The sequence below is a fragment of the Octopus bimaculoides genome, chromosome 24 (assembly GCF_046866305.1).
Source record: "Octopus bimaculoides isolate indiv1 chromosome 24, ASM4686630v1, whole genome shotgun sequence".
NCBI classification, from domain to species: domain Eukaryota; kingdom Metazoa; phylum Mollusca; class Cephalopoda; order Octopoda; family Octopodidae; genus Octopus; species Octopus bimaculoides.
Window position 1 is genome coordinate 25,687,540 of NC_142951.1, and position 21,610 is coordinate 25,709,149.

At 39.4% G+C, this 21,610-nt stretch overlaps 1 protein-coding gene across 1 annotated transcript in view; it reads left to right on the forward strand.

The window, feature by feature from the left end:
* LOC149131235 (uncharacterized) overlaps positions 1-20,661 on the forward strand; it is a 214,205-nt gene extending 193,544 nt beyond the window's left edge. Inside the window, exon 4 of the mRNA XM_089341443.1 lies at positions 20,608-20,661. Within this exon, the coding sequence (XP_089197569.1) occupies positions 20,608-20,646 (39 nt within the window). The 3' untranslated portion in view covers positions 20,647-20,661. The remainder of the gene's footprint in view (positions 1-20,607) is intronic.
* The last annotated feature ends 949 nt before the right edge of the window (positions 20,662-21,610 follow it).

The window sequence follows — 21,610 nt, forward strand, 5'->3', positions numbered from 1 at the left end:
GGTCGTTCAGAGCTGATTAGAAGCCAAACAACAATCCGGGTGGCTAAACCTATTTCTTGGTTGATCCATTAGAAAATTCAAGTACGACATAATATTCATCGAAGTACGCCTCATACATCTAGGGCAGAGCTGACGCCACTTACGTCAGGATTGCAAACAACAGAGACATACACAAAGTAATTTAGTTTACAGCTTAAATTAATTACTTAGATTTTTTTTGTTTGTTTAATGTGTTTTTGGTTTGAAATCTTTTAGATAATCCCATAATTAATTTTCTTATAAACGTCTTTTAAATTTCCTTAGATGTTCTAGATTGCTTCTCCTTCATAACTCTACTCAACAAATTGGCAATGATTCGGAAACCAACACAGAACATTTTTTTATTCATAGATCCTTTGTGGCTCATCTCTATCACATCTAGTAATTGGCCCTGCTCCGTTGAGCTAACTACATATCGCTTTGCCCGAACCTACACCATACACGTGTATAAGTGTCCCCAGTGTACCCCATGCTTCAGTTACAAACGAAACCCACAAAATAAAATATCGTCACCGTCTCAAGAAATCTGTACCTTTGTCTCACAATTATACATGGTTGGTTGTGTGCTTCAGAAGTTTGCTTTGCAGCCAGATTCTTCCGGGTCTAGTCTCACCGCGTGACATCTTTAAGCAAGATCTCCTACTGTATTGCTTTGCCAAGACCAATACCTTGTGATTGAATTTAGCTGGCCAACTCTGAGGAAACTACGTATGTATTAGTGTATGCAGGTGTGTGTGTGTGTGTGTGTGTGTGTGTGTGTGTGTGTGTGTGTGTGTGTGCGCGCGCGTGTAATGTGTATTTGAGATTTTGTGTTTGTTTCACAACCGTTTGAGATCTGGCGTTGATTTGTCGGTCCCTGTAACTGATCCGTTTGTTTTAAAAAATGACAAGCAGTTGGTCGGTTAATATCTTTTGAAGGCGATGCCCGACTAAGTTCTGTGACTGAGGCAAGAGTGAAGAAGAAAAGAATATGTGCTTGGATTATACATACATACATTGTGTGTGTGTGTGTGTGTGTATGTGTATGTATGTGTGTTTGAGTGTATCTATGAATACATGCAAACTCACACACACATACATACATACACTGAAATACAATGACACAATCACATCCACATTTAAACTGTGTTGGCAGTAAAAAATATAAGAGTACTCGATACACAGAGTAGAGTTAGCTATTTCCTATGTTACAATGGCTATGGTGAACACCTGTCCTCTGTGTCTAAGTTTCATACAGTAGACTTCCGATAGTTGATATTATCACTTCATTTTGTTTTTATCGTCGAACTTAAGGTTCTACAGCCACTGAAATGTGCACAAATAAAAACACTAACTTGAATGAATGTATATATATATATATATATATACATATATATATATATATATATCATATATATATATATATATATATCATATGTTGCGTATATATTATATTGACACCGTGTGGATTAAGAAAGATCCTCGTTGACAGGCAGCTGGTAGTTATAGTGTTAAACAATTTTGGTATGCAAATTAGGGACTCCTTCATAGAGTAACTGCTGCATTTGTTGAGTATATAAACAGCTGGCTGCTTCTTTCTCTGGAGATTGTCAGAATGTTGTAGACGCCTCTGATGAGAGCCCAATAAGGTTCGAAAATCGATTACGGTTGTTCATTTTTTTTCCAGTCTGCGGAGATATGGCTAAAATTTGCCTTGTTTATAATTATACCATATGTTACGTATATATACACACATACATATATATATGTGTATATATATATATATTTTTTTTTTTTTTGTTTATATACGCAAATATCCACCCTGACACAAACACGCATACGTACAGAGTGAAATGGTGGAGGGTGGGAACTCACAAGCTCATAAGCCATAATTCAATCATATCCAATCAGAGATCTAAGGAATAGTTTATTCGATCTTAGTATTAAATCATTCTATCGTCACACTGCTATAGTTGTTATCTATCAGCGACACTGAACAAAACCTGATACGTATCACCACCACCACCACCACCACCACTACCATCATCACTACCACCACCACAACCAACATTACCACCACTACTACCAACAACGTGACCATCACCATCACAACCAATAATAACAGCATCAACGTAACCCTCACACCAGAATAAACATTGTTTATCAACATGTCCATAACTACAACGAACTACTACTGTAACCAACACGCAACCGTAACTACAGTGTACTACAGCCAACACACACCCATGATACGCATGACGCCACAATATACGACAATACTACAATAATTCCTGCCGTTGAACATCTCCCGCGTCGTTGTTGCTCTACTACAATGTTGTCAGACATGGTGCCTTCTTCAGAAATAGCGGCCAAATGGCTAAAAACAATGGTTTCAGATTTTGGCACTAGGCCTGCAATTTCGGGGCAAGGGGTAAGTTGAATACATCAACCCCAGTGTTCAACTGGTACTTATTTTATTGATTCCGAAAGATGAAAGCGAAGTCAACCTCGGCGGAATTTGAACTCAGAACGTAAAGACTGACGAAATACCGCTTAGCATTTCACTGGCGTGCTAACCTTCCCGCCGGTTCACCATCTTGCAATAGCTTAAAATATCAATTTCAAATTTTGGCACAAGGCCAGTAATTTTCGGAGGCGTGGGGAAGGGGAAGTCGATTATATCGACCCAGTATTCAACTGGTACTTATTTTATCGACGCCGAAAGGATGGAAGACAAAGTTGACCTTGGCGTAAAGTCAGACAAAATGTCGCTATGCGTTTTGCCTGGCGTATTAACGAATCTGCCAGCCTACTCCGCCCTCACATGGCTTAAAATACGTTACATCGAGTAATGAGTTTAGTGTGACATGTTCAGAGGTGTAGTGAGGTGTAGTGAGGTGTAGTGAGGTGTAGAGGTGTAGTGAGGTGTAGAGGTGTACTGAAATCGAGATCAAGCGAGCTTTTGCCCTTTTCTTTTGCTCGACGTGTGGTTTCCGTCCACGCTGGGCTCGCCTTCGGCATTTCACGAATTTTCCGCTTTTTTGGTGACCACCTTGTAGTTTAGTTTGATGTGGTATGGCCTAGTGTCATATAGCGTGCGGCGGAGTGGTATGGAGTAGTGTGGGTGTGATGCAGAATACTATGATGTAGTGTATAATATGTGGTATAGCGTGCTGTAGATTAGTATAGTGGTGTGGAATAGTGAAGGCGTAGGTTGTGTGTTCGATTCCCGCACCGGGCGCTGTGTTGTGTTCTTGAGCAAGACACAGAGGGGAACTTTCTAAGTGAAATCTCTTGGTTATTCGTGACCAAAGTGGGGTCTTTGTATGATATACACCAAGCCTTGAAAGGGGCTTTTTGTCGAAGAAATCAACCCCAGTATTTATTCTTTGTAAGCCTAGTACTTATTCTATCGATCTCTTTGCCGAACGGCTAAGTTACGGGGACGTAAACACATCAACATAGATTGTCAAGTGATGGTGGTGGGGGAACAAATAGACACACATAAATATATATATATATATATATATATATATATATATATATATACGACGGGCTTCTTTCAGTTTCCATCTATAGTAGAAGTTTCTGGCTATAATAGAAGACACTTGCCCAAGGTGCCATGCAGTGGAACTGAATCTGGAATTATGTGGTTGGGAAACAAGCTTCTTACCACACAGCTACGCGAAAGATACGTGAAGGTGCATGGTGGTTAGAGCGTTAGGTTTACAATGAGGTGGTGAGTTCGATTACCGGACCGGGCTGTGTGTTGTGTTCTTGAGCAAGACACTTTATTTCACGTTGCACCAGTTCATTCAGCTGTAGAATTGAGTTGCGACGTCACTGGTGCCAAGCTGTATCAGTCTTTGTCTTTCCCTTGGATAACATCGGTGGCGTGGAGAGGGAGTCCGGTATGCATGGCCGACTGCTGGCCTTGCACAAAACAACCTTGCCCGACCCGTGTGATTTAGAACGGTGACTGGATATAGTGTGACGGGGCGCGGAGTATAATGTTGAGCAGTGTGGAGTACCTGGTGTGTAGCGTTGTTGGTAATTTGATAGGCAAAGGCGGTGTTGGCTGGTCTAGTGTTGTGTAGTGCTTCTGCTTTGTTTTCCCTTTTTGAAGTAGTGTAGTGTCGTAAAGGTTTAGGGCTGTGGAGGTGAAATTGTGGTTTAATTTGATGTGGTACGTCCAAGTCTCATATAGCGTCTGACGGAGTGGGATGGGGTAGTGTGGTACATTATGTGGGGTAGTATAGGCGTGATGCAGAATACTATGGTGTAGTGTATAATACGTAGTATAGCGTGCTGTAGGTTGGTATAGTGGCGTGGAATAGTGAAGGCGTCAGTTGCGTGTTCGATTCCTGGACCTGGCGTTGTGTTATATTCTTGAGAAAGTATGGGGCTGTTTTGTTTTTGGTTTTTCTTGTTTTCGTTTTTTGGGGTTTTTTGTTTGTTTGTTTTTTTTGCTGGAGTGTGGTGCAGTGTTTTTCTGTTGCTGGAAAAATTGCTGCTGATGCTATTAGACACACCTGCTACTGCTACTCCTGCTGCTGCTGCTGCTACCGCCATCGCTTGCTGTTGATGTGGTGCGACTGCTATATATGGACAGACGTGACGTTGGATCTGTGTGTGTGTGTGTGTGTGTGTGTGTGTGTGTGTGTATGTCGGAATAGCTTCACATCGCTGAGTTGGACATGGTGGTGGTGGTGGGGACGAGGAGGAGGAGGAGGAGGAATAGGGAGAAGAGGAAGTGGATGCTGATCGTAGTGTTTGATGGTGGAAGTATGTCGACAGTGATGTTTGGATGGTAGTGTTGATGGTAATAATGATGATGATGTTGATGTTGATGGTTGTTTTGAGGGTGATGATGGTTGTGATGATGTTGATGACTGTGATGGTGCTGTTGATGATGATGATGACGACGAGGAGGAGGAGGAGGAGGAGGAGGATTATGACGAGGATGATGATGACGATGATGACGATGATGAGGATGATGATGATGGTGATGAGGAGGAAGAGCAAGAGGAAGGGGGAGGAGATGAGGAGAAGGAAAAGGGGAGGAATAGGAGAAGACGAAAGTGGACTGGAAAATTTTTATGAGAATAATTATGATGATGATGATGATGCAGCGAGATGAAGCTTGTTGTTGGTGATCCGGTTACAAAGACAGTGTTCTGCACTAAATGTTTTCCTATACTCGACGTATATACGTTTATTAATAGTGTATATGTCATAAATGTATTATTGTATACATCATTAACATATGTGTGTGTGTGTGTGTGTGTGTTATTGCCAGCAAGAATTTGCGTATATGACATTAATTGTCATTTTCGGTTCCACTGCGTGTGTCTGTGTATGTATGTGTGTGTGTGTGTGTGTGTGTGTGTGTGTGTGTGTATGTGTGTGTCCGTGCGCCTGTGTGTATATATATGTATGCATGTATATATAGATATATATAATATATATATATATATATATATATATATATATATATATATATTCTTTTACTTGTTTCAGTCATTTGACTGCGGCCATACTGGAGCACCACCTTTGCTCAAACAAATCGATGCCAGGACGTATTCTTTGTAAGCCTAGTACTTATTGTATCGGTCTCTTTTGCCGGACGGCTAAATTACGGGCACGTAAACACACCACCATCGGTTGTCAAGCGATGTTGGTGGTGGTGGTGGTGGGGGGACAAACACAGACACGCAGACACGCATACATGTATATATACACACACAAACGACGGGCTTCTTTCAGTTTCCGTCTACCAAATCCACTCACAAGGCTTTGGTCGGCCCGAGGCTATAGTAGAAGACACTTGCCCAAGGTGCCACGCAGTGGGACTAAACTCGAAACCGCGTGGCTCGTAAACAAGCCACTTACCACACAGCCACTCCTGCGCCTGTGTGCTTGCATATATGTGTGTATATACATATATATACATATATATATGCATATGTGTGTATGTAAGATCATGCTCTTCGTTAATGGGAGGTAAAAACTAAGTAGCGCTCTTTCAATTTTTATACTCGGTAAATAATACGATTGTAAAATTTATATATTTTTTATTGAAGAGGCCATATTATAACCGTTTCACTCATAAGATCCTGTCAAATATATACGCATATACATATATATATATATATATATATATAATGTGGTTCAGTCCCACTGCGTGGCATCTTGGGCAAATGTCTTCTACTATAGCCTCGGGCCGACCAAAGCCTTGTGAGTGGATTTGGTAGACGGAAACTGAAAGAAGCCCGTCGTATATATATATATATATATATATATATATATATATATATATATGTTTGTGTGTGTGTGTATGTGTGTGTGTTTGTGTGTCTTTGTTTGTCCCCCTAGCATTGCTTGACAAACGATGCTGGTGTGTTTATGTCTCCGTCATTAGCGGTTCAGCAAAAGAGACCGATAGAATAAGTACTAGGCTTACAAAGAATAAGTCCCGGGGTCGATTTGCTCGACTAAAGGCGGTGCTCCAGCATGGCCGCAGTCAAATGCCTGAAACAAGTAAAAGAGTAAAAGAGCACACACACACACACACACACACATTCATACATGCATACATACATATATATATATATATATATATATATATATACATATATATATATATATGCAAGAGAGTTAGGGGTTGAGGATTCAACCCACTAAGGGATAGTATCTATCCAATATACTGCTGGGAGGGTACCCAATTATTGTTACACTAGTGTTATACCAAGTGTAATAAGTGGATGCGGGTAAAAGGGGGGGGGGGGTTATTTTATCCTACGACAGTTTCCGCCTACCAAATCAACTTTGGTCGGCCCGAGGCTATTTTATAAGACACTTGCCCAAAGTGCCACGCAATGGCACTGAACCCGGAACCATGTGATTTTGAAGCAAGCCTCTTACTACATGTGTGTGTGTGTGTGTGTGTGTGTGTGTGTGTGTGTGTGTGTGTGTGCTTCATAGTTGAATCGAACTCTAGCTTACAGGTAAATATCCGATATTCGCTGTTGCATAAGAAACCAAGAGAGAAAGCTGATGATGGGGGTGGGGACGGTAATGTTGGAGATGAAGAAGCAAATAATCTCCGGGCGATCCGAATCTACATCGTGGTTTTTTATATTAATTTACGAAGTGTAAATCTCTGTAGGTCTGTATTGGATGTCAAAAGCAGCGTTAACGTTGGCAGTCACGGCTACAAATCACAGTTACAAGTTATTACTGCGAACTAGAGTTACGAGTCGCAGCTAGAAGTCAAATTTCTGTAAGTCACAATTACGGGCTGCAATTAGAAGTCACACCTTCATGTTACATCTACAACAGCGGTTTTCAAACTGTGGTCCGCGGACCACAGGGGGTCCGCAAGGACAAGACAGGGGGTCCGTAGACAGCAAATACTTTTTATGGGCAATTTTTAATCGAAATCTTTTAATTGACAATAAACCTATTTGTTAAAAACTGTTAAATAAATATATGTAAAAAAATGTTATTTTAAGCAAATATTTATGTATAAATTTCATAAGCGTTTCTAAGGGGGTCCCTAAGGTAAAGCCTGAAATATAAAGGGGTCCGCAAGTCAAAAAGTTTGAAAACCCCTGGTCTACTATTCACGGTTGCAAACAAGAAAGGGCTGCAAGTCCTTTCTCTCCTCTAATAATCCGTTGATGGATTCTTCTGTTCCTGAATGATCAAATAATTTAGTCTATTTATAGCAGCACTATCTCTTATCTGTGTGTGTATTTCTTTTGTTTCGGTTTTTTGATTTCGTCTTTGTTTCCGTCGTTTATCTGTTAACTTTTTCTAGATTCACTCGTTAGACTGCGGCCGTACCGGGGCACCGCATTGAAGGGTTTCTGTCGAATGAATCGATCCCAGTGCTTATTTTTTTAAAAAAAGTTTTGTCCTTAATTTATCCGTCTTTTTTACTGAACCGATAAGTTACGGGAACGTAAATCAAAACATCCCCAACACTCACCCACTCACATATGTGTGTGTGTGTATGTGTGTGTACATACATACATCCATCCATACATGCATACTTATAAACATACATACATGCAAGCATACATACATACATACACACACACACACACACATATGTGGGTGGGTTAGCTGGCAGAAACGTTAGCACGCCGGGCAAAATACTTGGCGGTATTTCGTCTACCGCTACGTTCTGAGTTCAAATTCCACCGAGGTCGACTTTGCCTTTCATCTTTTCGGGGTCGATAAATTAAGTACCAGTTACGCACTGGGATCGATATAATCGACTTAATCCGTTTGTCTGCCCTTGTTTGTCCCCTCTCTGTGTAGCCCCTTGTGGGCAGTAAACAAATAGGTATTTCGTCTGCCGCTACGTTCTGAGTTCAAATTCCGCCGAGGTCGACTTTGCCTTTCATCCTTTCGGGGTCGATTAAATAAGTACCAGTTACGCACTGGAGTCGATGTAATCGACTTAATCCGTTTGTCTCCTCTATGTTTAGCCCCTTGTGGGTAGTAAAGAAATAATACATACACTGTGGGCTTCCATCGAATTTTAGTCAACCAAATTCACCCACAAGGCATTGATCAGTCCGGGGCTATAGTAGAAGACATTTTCCTAAGGTGCCATGCACTGGGATTGAACCCGATATTTCGTGACTGCAAAGCGAACTTCTTAGCCATACAGCCATGCCAACGCATGAAATAAATATTTTGTTCTGAGTATGATGTAAGGACGAACGATGTAGCGAAGGTTGTAAACACACCAACCGCTTCTGCTGTCACTTCTTTTGTTTAATGTTCGCGGGAAAGGCATAAAGACTACACAACACGTTCGTCTCATCCTCTGGGGGGCTGTTATATCAATCACTCATCGATTCATATTTCTGACCACCTATCTGTCCCCCCACCTATCCAGGATGTGAGATAAATATTTATTCTTGTCTTCGCATAAAATTCTCAATACATTCTCCAATCAAGGTTTGATAAATCTATTATTGATTTCCTTTAAGAGTACAAGGTGACTTTTTGTGAAGGAGAGGTGGAACGTATAGCTGATAGAACGGAGCGCAAGTGTATTACTGGTACCTTATTCCCGGAAAGATTAAGGTCGAAATTGTCTGTAGTAGGATTTGAACGCTTTAACTAAACTGAAGTATTGTGACACGTTTTGTAATCATTAGACTTATATCAGGAGAGGGAGAATACCTGTATGCGAGAGCTCGACGTGCTAGATATAACAGTCAAATTGTCCTGAAATTTTACATTACTGCCATAGATTTGGAAGATACATGGGATAATATGACTCTAAATCCCCTTAAAAAGACAGGATAGTTGGTCACGGCTGGAACGGTTTTGATCGTGGGTCTGCTGGATCTCAGAGTAGATTTGAGACTACACATCAACAGTGGCATCATCACCAGCAGCATCAACGACAATAACAACAAGGATAAAAACAACAAAAGCAATGACAGCAGCAGCAGGAACAGCAACAACACCAACAGCAACAACAAAGATAACAGCAGCAGCAGCAGGAAAAATTACATTTACAACAGCCACAAGATCCGCAGCAGCAATATCAGCAGCAGCAACAACAACAACCGATTCTACCTGAAATCTACTGACTTCTTTTCTGTTCTACCGCCGGATATTACTGGTATACATTGAGGCAAAGGGTAGCACGTGATGAGTAACCGTTAATTTAAAGTAAATCAATTGACCCAATGGGGAGGAATTTCACTTTTACAAGACGGGATGGTCATGGCAGGAAAACCTTTATTCATAGGTCGTCGTCTGCTGTACACCATCAAATCTAATCAAGAAAAAGGAGCTGACAATTCAACGGGTGTCTCATTGTGCTAGAAATAGCAGCCACACACTAACAGCCCACCTGGAAAAGAAGTACATCTTGTAAATTTTGGTATTGAGTGCATTGTGCCTGGGAAATATACAGTAAAATGTGTGCCACCCGGGGTAGCCCTCGAGGGTGCAACCCGACCCCACCTGGAGCCAATGATACCCATATAGACTTAGACACTAAACTCCTAAAGTGCCGCCCTCGTCAGCCCGCCTCAGTTACTCTACTGGATGGTCATGTTTGGAGTGTCTTTTATCATGATTCTAATTCTATCGGAGCTGACCAAAGGACAAATGACATCAGTTGGTTACTTGTTCCAAATGACCCCTGGAAGGGGGTCAGAGAAGTCTTCGCTATCAGTGGTATTGGAATTAAGGACAGTTGAAGGAGACTTGGCTGAGTGGAAGTTATCTAGTGCGGTGCTCTATCGTAACATTGCCAGCAACTTCCCCCCCCCCCGCCACTGCACCACATTACGAAATATGGATCATTCACTGCAGCAGCAGCAGCAGTAGTAGTAGAAGTAGTTGTTTTTGTAAAATCATCATCATCAGCAGCAGCAGTAGTAATAGTAGTTGTGGTGGTGGTGGTGCTGGTAATTGTTTTTGTTGTAGAAGCAACAGCAGCAGCAGTAGTAGTGGTGGTGGTGGTAGTAGTAGTAGTGGTGGTGGTGGTGGTGGTAATTGTTGTTGTTGTAGCAGCAGCAGTAGTAGTAGTAGTAGTAGTAGTAGCTACTTTTGCTGCTGTTACTACCACTTCTACTGCTACCACCACTACTACTACTACTACAGTTTGTGCAGCAAAGTGATGACGACGACAACAACAACAACAACAGTGACAACAACAACACCGACGAAGGCGTTTATATTTGATCGTTCGAATTGGTAGAAATAGCAGCCTAGTGTCCCTGAAAATATAGGACATTGGATATTGATATTACAGTTTCAGACGTCTGAAAGAAGGAACCAAAAAAGATGGGAAAGCCACGGTTGGCTTACCTTTGACCTTGGGCTAAACAATAACAGCAACAACAACAACAAAAAAATAATCCGTTCGCATTCACGTTAGCAACAACAATTACTAATTTTACTACTAATTATACGAATAATAATTAAGACCAAATACACTCATTTCTTCAGCAATCACTACAACAATAGCAGCAACAACAACAACAGCAGCAGCAGCAGCAATTACCACAACAATAGCAGCTACATCAATAACATGACCCGAAACAGCGAGAGGGAAGCAACAGCAGGAGGGGGAGATGAATGCTACGGTTGTTTGTTTGTTTGTTTGTCAATCACCTGAGCGGCCTCGCAGAGGTGTAGGAGTTGCGAATGGAGGAGAGTCGAACGAACAGGTCAGTGTGAAACAGAGATCACATGATACATACAGATGTCATTGGACGGGGTTTTTTTCGGAGCTTCCGAGTTTCGGAAATGAATTTTGTAATGGAAGGGAAAAAATATATTTGGAATTTAATTTAAATGTCTCTTATCTTTTATCGTTTTATTTGTTTCCCGTCATTAGACTATGGCTGATAGAATAAGTACCCCCAGGACGTTTTGGTTTTTCTATAAGCCTCTTTTGCCGAACTGCTAAGATACGGGAACGTAAACACACCAACACCGGTTGTCAAGCAGTGGTAGGAGAGGAAATACAGACAGAAACACACACACATATACATACACACACACACGCACACACATATACGACGGGCTCCTTTCAGTTTCCGTCAACCAAATCCTCTCAGAAGACCTTGGACAGCCCGAGGCTATAATGGAAGACATGTATGAGTTTGTGTCTGTGTTCGTGTATATGTGTGTATGTGTGAATGCATTAGCATGTGCATGTATGTGTACGTGTGTGAGTGTGCGTATGAGTGTATGTGTGTGTGTGTGTGTGTGTGTGTGTGTATTACTTGGTTGTTGTCTTGTCATGGTGTGTACAGCTGTAGCTGAAACTTCAGATATGGAATAAGTATATGCATAGAAACTTTAAACTATTTCAATACATATAAACCCAACCTGACTTAATCCATTAGGTTCACACACACACACACACACACATACACATATACACGGGTACACATATACACACACACGGATACACACACACAAACACAGATACACATATGCACACATTAGATCTGAAGACAATATACAATATATAATGCAAGAATGGACTTATTATGAAGAACATTTAACACTTTAGGTGCATGTGAATTACTTGCTCAGTATACCCGGGGTACACGTCTCTCTGTAGTTATTAAACTGGGAGGCTTGGCTCCCTATGTACTCACAAAACATAAACCTCTCTCTGTTTATTGTACAGAGTAACATAGCTGGCGTAACACACGCAACATATAGGCCTCTTGTTTCTTACAAAATCAGGTTGCAATGGTCGACTCGTACCGCCTAATACACCCGCCGGAATACACACTTTTGAGGTTTATTAGACCGCGGTTAGAACTCGCCTAGCACAGCCAAAATATCAACCTCTTGCTGTTTATTGAACTGAATCCAGTCTATTATTGTACTGGTTGTTTTATTGACCTTATATTTGATGATATGCAGGTATGGTGTTACTTATTCAGGTTATCTCCACAGATTTTCGATAGAAATTATAGCCAGCACCTATTTCTGTTACGCCTGAATAGTGTTGACTTATAAAAAAATATTTACTATACTTTGTAGTATATTATTATTTTCTACTCTAGGCACGGGCCCGAAATTTGGTGGGAGGGAGCTAGTCGATTAGATCGACCCCAGTATGCAACTGGTACTTAATTTATCGACCACGAAAGGATGAAAGGCAAAGTCGACCTCGGCGGAATTTGAACTCAGAACGTAAAGACAGACGAAATATCTGCAAGCATTTCGCCCGGCGTGCTAAAGTTTCTGCCAGCTCGCCGCTTTATTTTGTAGTATATTATTGTAGCATAACGAATTACGATGCCCCTACAAGCAGTTATGATGAGGACGTGTGAAAATTAGAACGCACTGGAATTACTTTCTATCTGAATGTGAAGGACTGTGTGTGTAAGAGAGAGAGAGAGAGAGAGAGAGAGAGAGAGAGAGAGAGATGAGTGTAAGATTGAGTAAGTGTTGTGACTTGGTGTGTTTTCAATGAGATGGATTGAAGTGAAGGAATGATGTAGTTAATGTAGGAACTGGAAGAGGAGGAGAATGTAGAAAATGGGAGTCAAATGTTGAGTGGAAGACAGAATGTCACAAGTGTGTGATTATAAATAAACACAATGTAGATTTGCACCCCAAATTATCTAAACGACATAATCTGTAATGCTCAATCCATCTGCAGCAAATAACATCCAAATATCCCTCGAGTCACATCTAAATAGAATGGAGGATTTTTAGATTGAATATTCTCGCCACAGTGCTGTGGCACAATCTTCCGGATGCAGTTTTGTTGTGTTATATGTATATGAGATCACCAAGGCAGATCATCAGTGATTTTGAAGTTTCTTAGAATTTGCAACTATCTGCGAGTTAAAATTACTTGACAAATGATTGTGTCTTCTGTGTTATTGGAAGAGACAAAATTGTATGTGTGTATGTATGTACTTTTTTTTTTTTTTTTTGGTATTATCCTCTTATATAATACAACTCCTGACTACAGCAATAATTATTTATATTTTTAAGGGAGCAATGCAAGATTTGTGTAAATTTTAGAACATATAGAGCGGAAACAAAAACTGTCATGATTTTCTGTACGAAGTGAAGCTTTTAGCAGAAGTTATAAAATAGCTAATGTTCATCAAATGAGCTTATCATTTAGCAACCACTTAAGTCTGATTTATTGTTAGATTTTCCAAATATACTCTTGACTGAGATTTTCATCAATGTCCCAGCAGATCTTTTCACGATCTTCTTCAGTAGTTTCCTCGTGATCAATGCAGACAAGTTTATCATTTGTCCCATTTAATATATTACTTCTTTCAAACGCTCTTAGATAACATATGATCAGTTTGAAGCATTCGTAGCTATTTTAATCCAGGTGTTCATAGCAAGGCCAGGATTTTTTTAAAATTTAGATTAGCTACTGCCGTATTTTCCACTTCATTAGATTATACCCATGGTCTCATATACTTCCTTATTCCAACCTCAAATAGCTTGTCCAAAGGAACATCCGGTGACTGAAGACCACCAGGCAAAACACATAGGATGTACTTTGACTAGTGTTCGATGTGTTTCTATATATTTTCGTTGGCTTAGATGAGCTCTAAATTATCCCTACATCAGCACTGTAGAATTTTTGCTAACAACTATAGGATTTATTTTAGATTCGCCAGCAAAGGAACAAACAAAATATTTTTCAATAAAATGTAAAACTTGCTTTCATTGAAAATGAATTTTTTTTTTTCCTTTCCAATAAGAAAAATGCCATAAAATGTTTCTCATGTCTTGTTTTAACAGAGACAATTCTACTTCCTACTTTATCCAGTGTTCCGTTCGCAGTCAAGTAAAAAAAAAAAAAAAAATATGAATGCCTCAACAGGTTTCCAATACGAAACAGTTCAATTATGCTGCTTTCTTCGTTTTATAATAAAACCTATGAAACTGTATAATCTTATGAGCCAAATCAAAGAGAAGCTTCTCTGAAATTTTCGATTTCTGATAAAGAGCTAATGATTTCTTTCTGAAAAATTTCAGGCACCACCCATCTGGAAACTTATAAGATTGACAAATGCCATATTTCTCATCGGATGACAATTTCTTTCCTTGTAACTTTACATGCAGGGCTGTTACAATGACCCTCTTTTTTTCTTGCCAGTCAATTATTTTTCCAGTTCAGGGAAGTAAATCTGTTTTCTCTCAGAGACCATTTACTGCTCGGCATTTCCTGCAGATGAGCTTTATTCTTCCTCCTATTAGCCTAACGTTGCTCTCGGCAACATCCAACTTCAAAGATCCGGCGCAGCTGCTGAACTTTTCATTAACTTCTGGCTTTAACTTTAGATTTTGTAGTGTTCGTAGTGTAACAAATACGTCTCATTTTCATATCCTTTATTATATTTAAGATTCATTTTATTGCTATCTTATGTCAGTATTGCAGCCTATCCGTTTTAAAATGTAATCTTTTAGATTATATTATCACATTTGAACAAAACAATGCATAATTTCACATGACCAACATACTAAAAGAATTAACCATCATCATTGGATGTTTTCACTATGCATATGATGTTTCGTAGCTGCAAACAATGATAGTCAGAATTACTGATTTCTGTATATTTGTTTTCCTTAGATGTGTTCTTGCGTTTAGTGTAAAGCTGGAGACTAGATGCAGTATTGACACACGTATACCTACACTGTGCAGTACCAAGATATGAATATCAGTTTGCTATGCCTTCGGGGCGGTTGCGATCAAGATTTCGGAATGTATTTTCCGTCGTGTCTGCATTTTCCGAGCATTTCCGATTTTGAAGGTACATACCTGTTTGACTGAACTATTTCCATATAAGTCATTTCTCATAAGTGCATATCTTACAGCTTTAGCTACCGTTCCAGTGTAGTTTGAGTCTTTCGTGTATTTTCCATCTTACACTGAAATTACAAGCTAATTTTTATCGGATGTAACTGGAGAAGTTAGTTGTCTTTGACAGGCGATGAAATTGCATACCTTAAATCTTCTTTCGGGTTCGCCCTAAAAGTACAGCGTATGGACAGTTGTACCTCGGTACCTGAGTAAGGCTCTTACATGTTTGTGAATAATTTATCTCGCCTCTGACTTTCACTTTAAAGTTTAACACTTGAGTATTTCAATTTTTAATATTAACTGATTACGCTCCGAAATCTACACTGTACTCATATTCCACTTTATGCATCTATCTACACACACACACACACACACACACACACACACACACATATATATATTTCCTCGTGTTCCTTTCTGTTGAATGGCATAGGCTCCAAACGTAAAAGACTTTCCCACCTTCCCGAGCGTTAAACTAATACACCTGTTTGTTGTTTATACACCTGTCTTCGTCTTTTGATTTTCTGTAAATTTCAACTATATATATATACACATATATATATATACATATAAATTGTAGACACATGTAATATATACTTTAATTTCACACGCGCCTGCACATAGACATAGACACAGACACACACAGGCACAAACTCACACGCACACACACACACACACACACACACACATGCATGCATATATCACGTACATGTACAATGTTTGCTATCATGCTTGTACCGGGGAAACTCAAACAACAAATAGACAGTAGGTGAGAGACAGTCGAAGATGTTAAGTGAAGGAAAGTGTAAGAATTCTAATTACTGTCAGCTTCAGCAAGAGTAGCCGTTACCTTGATCGAAATAAATCAGCGAGAAGTTTTCGTAGATCTTGCGAGAAATACATTTTAACTGCATTTCATAGTTTATTGTCGAAACGAAAATGAAAGACTTGAACGTAAAACAAATAGTGTTGATTTTAAATGAAAGGAGCTCACACACACACACATACGCGTGTTCTAATACAAATATGTACTAGCGCATCTATGCACACACTCACGCACACACATGCATCCACATACACGCGCGCGCACATGCGTACACAGACAAGCTCACACACAGTTACTATAACGCTTGTTTTTCTCATAGATTGTTATATATGATCGAAGACAAAGCGCCATTTTAAATAGGTAGGGAGGTGGTGGGAGGTCATACAGCTGAGTAAGTGTCAGAGAACTGAATTAAGTGTTATAAATAACAGGTTTAAAATTGGAATATCACGTGCATAAATGGCGAGAGTCTACCACAATCAATCAATCGCTAACAAAACAAATTGGCGAACGTTTAAGGGAAAATACTTTCGAACAAAATAAAGTACATAGTTTCATTCTCTGTGTGTGTGTTTGTGTGTATGTGTTTCTACACACACACACACACACACACACACACACAGCCCTCTTACACACTCAGAGCCCCCACCCCCACACACACAGAGCTACATACGCATACACAACTGCCACACACGCGTATATATACTCTACGAATATTAATGGATTTCCGGATGTATCGCCTGTAATACGATCATTTTTTGTTGTTGCAAAGCTGCACTTGTAGCCGGTACCCGTGGAAAGCTTTATAAAACAAAGTTGCTAACCAAAACTGAATCTATATATTTATACATGTGTATATATTAGAAAGACGATACTATTTTCAAAAGAAAATAGTTTTATATATTATATATGTTTGAAGGCGGCGAGTAAGCAGAACGGTTAGCACGCCGGACAAAATGCTTAACGGCATTTTGTCCGTCTTTACGTTCTGGGTTCAAATTCTGCCGAGGTCGATTTTGCCTTTCATCCTTTTGAGATCGATAAAATAAGTACTAGTTGAGTAACTGGGGTCGATGTAATCGACTTACCCACTTCATCCGAAATTGCCGGCCTTGAGCTAAAATTTGAAACTAATATGTTAAATATATGTTATACGTGCGTGTGCTTAAAATCTGCCGGCCTAGTTAAACCGTAACTATTTACAACTCAATATGATCTTATGATAAAATTATATCTAATCTCTGCAACATATTATTTCAAGAAACCAATATAGCAGAAGAGACTGTACAACGTTAGATAGGTAAAAGAAATTCAGCAGAACTGTAATTACCAGCAGACTTTAAAGAGAGAACAGAAATACGTATCGAAAGGCGGCGAGCTGGCAGAAACGTTAGCACGCCGGGCGAAATGCTTAGCCGTATTTCGTCTGCCGTTACGATCTGAGTTCAAATTCCGCCGAGGTCGACTTTGCTTTTCATCCTTTCGGGGTCGATAAATTAAGTACCAGTTACGCACTGGGATCGATATAATCCACTTAACCCCTTTGTCTGTCCTTGTTTGTCCCCTCTCTGTGTAGCCCCTTGTAGGCAATAAAAGAAATAAGAAACATATTTTACACCATACACTAAAGTAGTAAACTAACAAAGAAACTAATGACCACAGTTCAGTTGCAAATTACCCTACCAGAGAGACAGTATTCTTCTGTCTGACCTGTACGAGCTTTTATGTGTTAAAGAACGATTAGTCTTCGAACTGGAACTCGCGGAAGTAATCATCAATAGCAAATGAGAGAGAGGGGGGGAGAGAAAGAGAAGACCCCTTGAGTAACGTTTTATACGACTCAAGCATATGGCTTTTAACTAATCTCATTAACCCCAACGTATTATCAATAATGTGTTGTCAATGTTAAGCATCTAATTTGCAGCTTAATTGTAAGCTTGAAACAACACCACACTTTATGTATCATTGTGTAAATTTAGGCTATAATTAATTTGGTTAATTAATCCTTTTTTGCTTTATAATCTTATCCAATCATACTTCTTGTAAGATTATTAGTAACATCTACCAGTAAATCATAGCTATTAACTATCTTTCTAAATCTTTTTACTTGCGCAGCAAATACGTTATATCCTAGTTTTAAATATGTTTGCAGCTAACTAAAAAAATTAAACTTGCCATTTCTTGTTCTACACAATCACTAAATATTTCGAAATCCAGCAGATTACTAGTAATGTTATCCTCCTTCTCCAAAAAACAGATTTTATAAAACAAATCCATGCAAAAACCATAATTTGGAAAAAAAATATTCATGTACGCAGGAGTGGCTGTGTGGTAAGTAGCTTGCTTACCAACCACATGGTTCTGGGTTCAGTCCCATTGCGTGGCACCTTGGGCAAGTGTCTTCTACTGTAGCCTCGGGCCAACCAAAGCCTTGTGAGTGGATTTGGTAGACGGAAACTGAAAGAAGCCCGTCGTATATATGTATATATGTATATATATATATATATATATATATATGTGTGTGTGTGTGTGTATGTGTGTGTGTGTGTGTGTGTGTATATGTTTGTGTGTGTATATGTTTGTGTGTCTATGTTTGTTCCCCCAACATCGCTTGACAACTGTAACTTAGCGGTTCGGCAAAAGAGACCGGCAGAATAAGTACTAGGCTTACAAAGAATAAGTCCTAGGGTCGATTTGCTCGACTAAAGGCGGTGCTCCAGCATGGCCGCAGTCAAATTACTGAAACAAGTAAAAGAGTAAAAGAGAGAGAGCACTTGCAACAACCGCTAAGTTATCTGGTTAAAAGTAACTTCTTGCTTTTCCACAAATCACAAGTGCAAGCCAACTAAGAAAGAATGACAGCTGCTCCCTGTGGGAATTCTTCTAACTTATCTAAATACCATATCCGTAAACATGCGCTATCAATAACAAACTTAATCGACTCCGTTGGCTTATTCTTTTAAACAAGTAAACCCATTCACTGCAATTGATATGTAAAGTAAAGTACATACGCGTGTGTGCGCGTTTATGTTTATCGGCTGTGTGGTAAGAAGGTAACTTCACAACCGCATGGTTCCAGGTTCAGTCCCACTGCGTAGCAACTTGTGCAAGTGTGTTCTACTATAGCCTCGGGCCGACCAAAGCCTCGTGAGTGGATTTGGTAGTCGGAAACTGAGAGAAGCTCGTTGTATATATATATATATCTATATATATATATATATTATAAATTAACTACGAACAAAAATAATTGGTAAGCTAACTCAAAAAATCATCACCGAAATAGCAGAAAAAAACGACAGTGAAGGTATGTAGACTCTTCAAGAATCGATCCTTTTGGTTATATTAATAATAATAAAGGAGTTACGACGCAAAAACGTATATATTCAATATATACGTTTTTGCGTCGTAACTCCTTTATTACTATTTATATATATATATATATATATATATATATATATATATATATATATATATATATATATATATATATATATATATACATATATGTGTGTGTGTGTGTGTATGTATGTATATATACATTTGTGTGTCTCATCGCTTAACAATCCATGTTGAAGCCATTGTGGCAAACTCCGCCTTCTCTTGTCTGGACACGTCATACGTATACCTCAAACGTGCCTTCCCCTTCAACTCTGCTTTGAAGAGTTGGCCTCGGGTACTAGACCACGCGGAGCTCCTAGATTCTATTTTCGTGATCAGCTCAAGGCCACTCTCCTCCGCTGCTCCACTAATCCAAGTACCTAGGTGCCAAATGCTAAGGACCGCTAAAAGTGGCGAAATGTCAACGTCAAAAGAACAGACCTGATAGAAAATAATAAACGTCGAAAAGTATATAATATACTGCTAGTTCCTCAACAGTTACGATGGGATTTTGTTCCACTAGGGTTTGCAGGACATCCTCGTCGAGCTCTACAGATCTTCCAGGATGAGGCTCCTCTTTTAGGCTGTAGTTTCCGGCTCGGAATTTCTGGAATCACCGCTGACATTGGCTTACGCTTATTGTCCGATTCCCATATACTGCATTTATATCTCTCGAACGTTGCGTTGTTGCCTTTATTGAACTCATAAAGTAAAATATGCCGAATATGCTCCTTTGTCATTTCCATTATAGCTTTGAAAAAATAATTGTTAAAATCGAACTGCACTCTTCACAACTTGCACTAAGAATAAGGACAAGATAAAATCATTACCTGCTTTTATAGCAAGTTGATGCAGGTAGTTTATCCCGTCCGCTTCCGACTTTTAGTTCATGCAATTGGAAAAACAGCATTATTTATGGGATGACCCAATATATGTTCAGGCCAGGGACAGAACAGTCCCCTGACAGTGGATTTGAACTCCTCACTCACAGGTTTATCTTACTCCTTTTGCCACTTTATCTTTGTTCAAACAGAAAAGAGTTTCCTGGGAGAAAAACTTCAATTATGGATAAACATTTCAATTATCTCTTCGATCAAGCAGGGGAGGAGAAGCTGATGAAAGTGATGAAGCTGATGGAGTTAATGGGGAAAAAACCAATTAATTCTACGCTTTAATTAAAAGTTCCAAATCTGGAATATATTACTTGAGTCAAATCTTCAATTTTTTTGAATAAAAGTGGATACGGAATCCAAATATATTATTATGATTTCAAGCTAGCTGAATCGTTAGCACACCGAACAAAATGCCTGGCAGCGTTTCTTCCGTCTCATTACGTTTTGAGTTCAAATGCAACCGAAGTCAACTTTGCCTTTTATCCATTCGGGATCGATAAAATAAGTACTAGTTGAGCATTGAGGTCGATGTAATCGACTTCTCTTTCCTGGTCTTGTGCAACAATTTGATACCATTATTTTCATTATTTTTTTTTTCATCTTTCACTTCTTCAAGCGTCTCACGGCAATATGCCAGAAATTTTTGTGTCTTCATTAGCCTCGCGTACTTTTAATAGAAGTAGTGTTTTGGTATAACAGTAACTACTCATGCAAAAGTCATGCGTTTTGAAAAGTCTTTGAGGAGAATATAGGGGATTCGTTGGTTAGAAAACGTAAATATGTTTGTTAATGAGTGGACCATATATTTAGAAGAAAAGGCAGTCATACGCAGCAAGCTTTCAATTGGTGACCTGTGTGAAGTAGAAGACATGGTAGAACGAGAAAGAAACATTGCTAAGGCTGTTGATACGAGAGGTTGGCGAAGGAAAATCGTAGGGAGATGGAAAAGAAACTATTCAAGACAGAGGTATGTGGCGAGTTATATTCATTCAGGGATGGTGGCGTCGGAGGTTAATTTAATGTAGTGTCTGATGTATTTTCTATAATTATGTCTGTGTAGATCGGTGGCTTAAGTCTATTATTTTATTAGAAAGCACATTATTGATTAATATTTGCTTTATTCTGTCGATTTCTTCGTTTGTA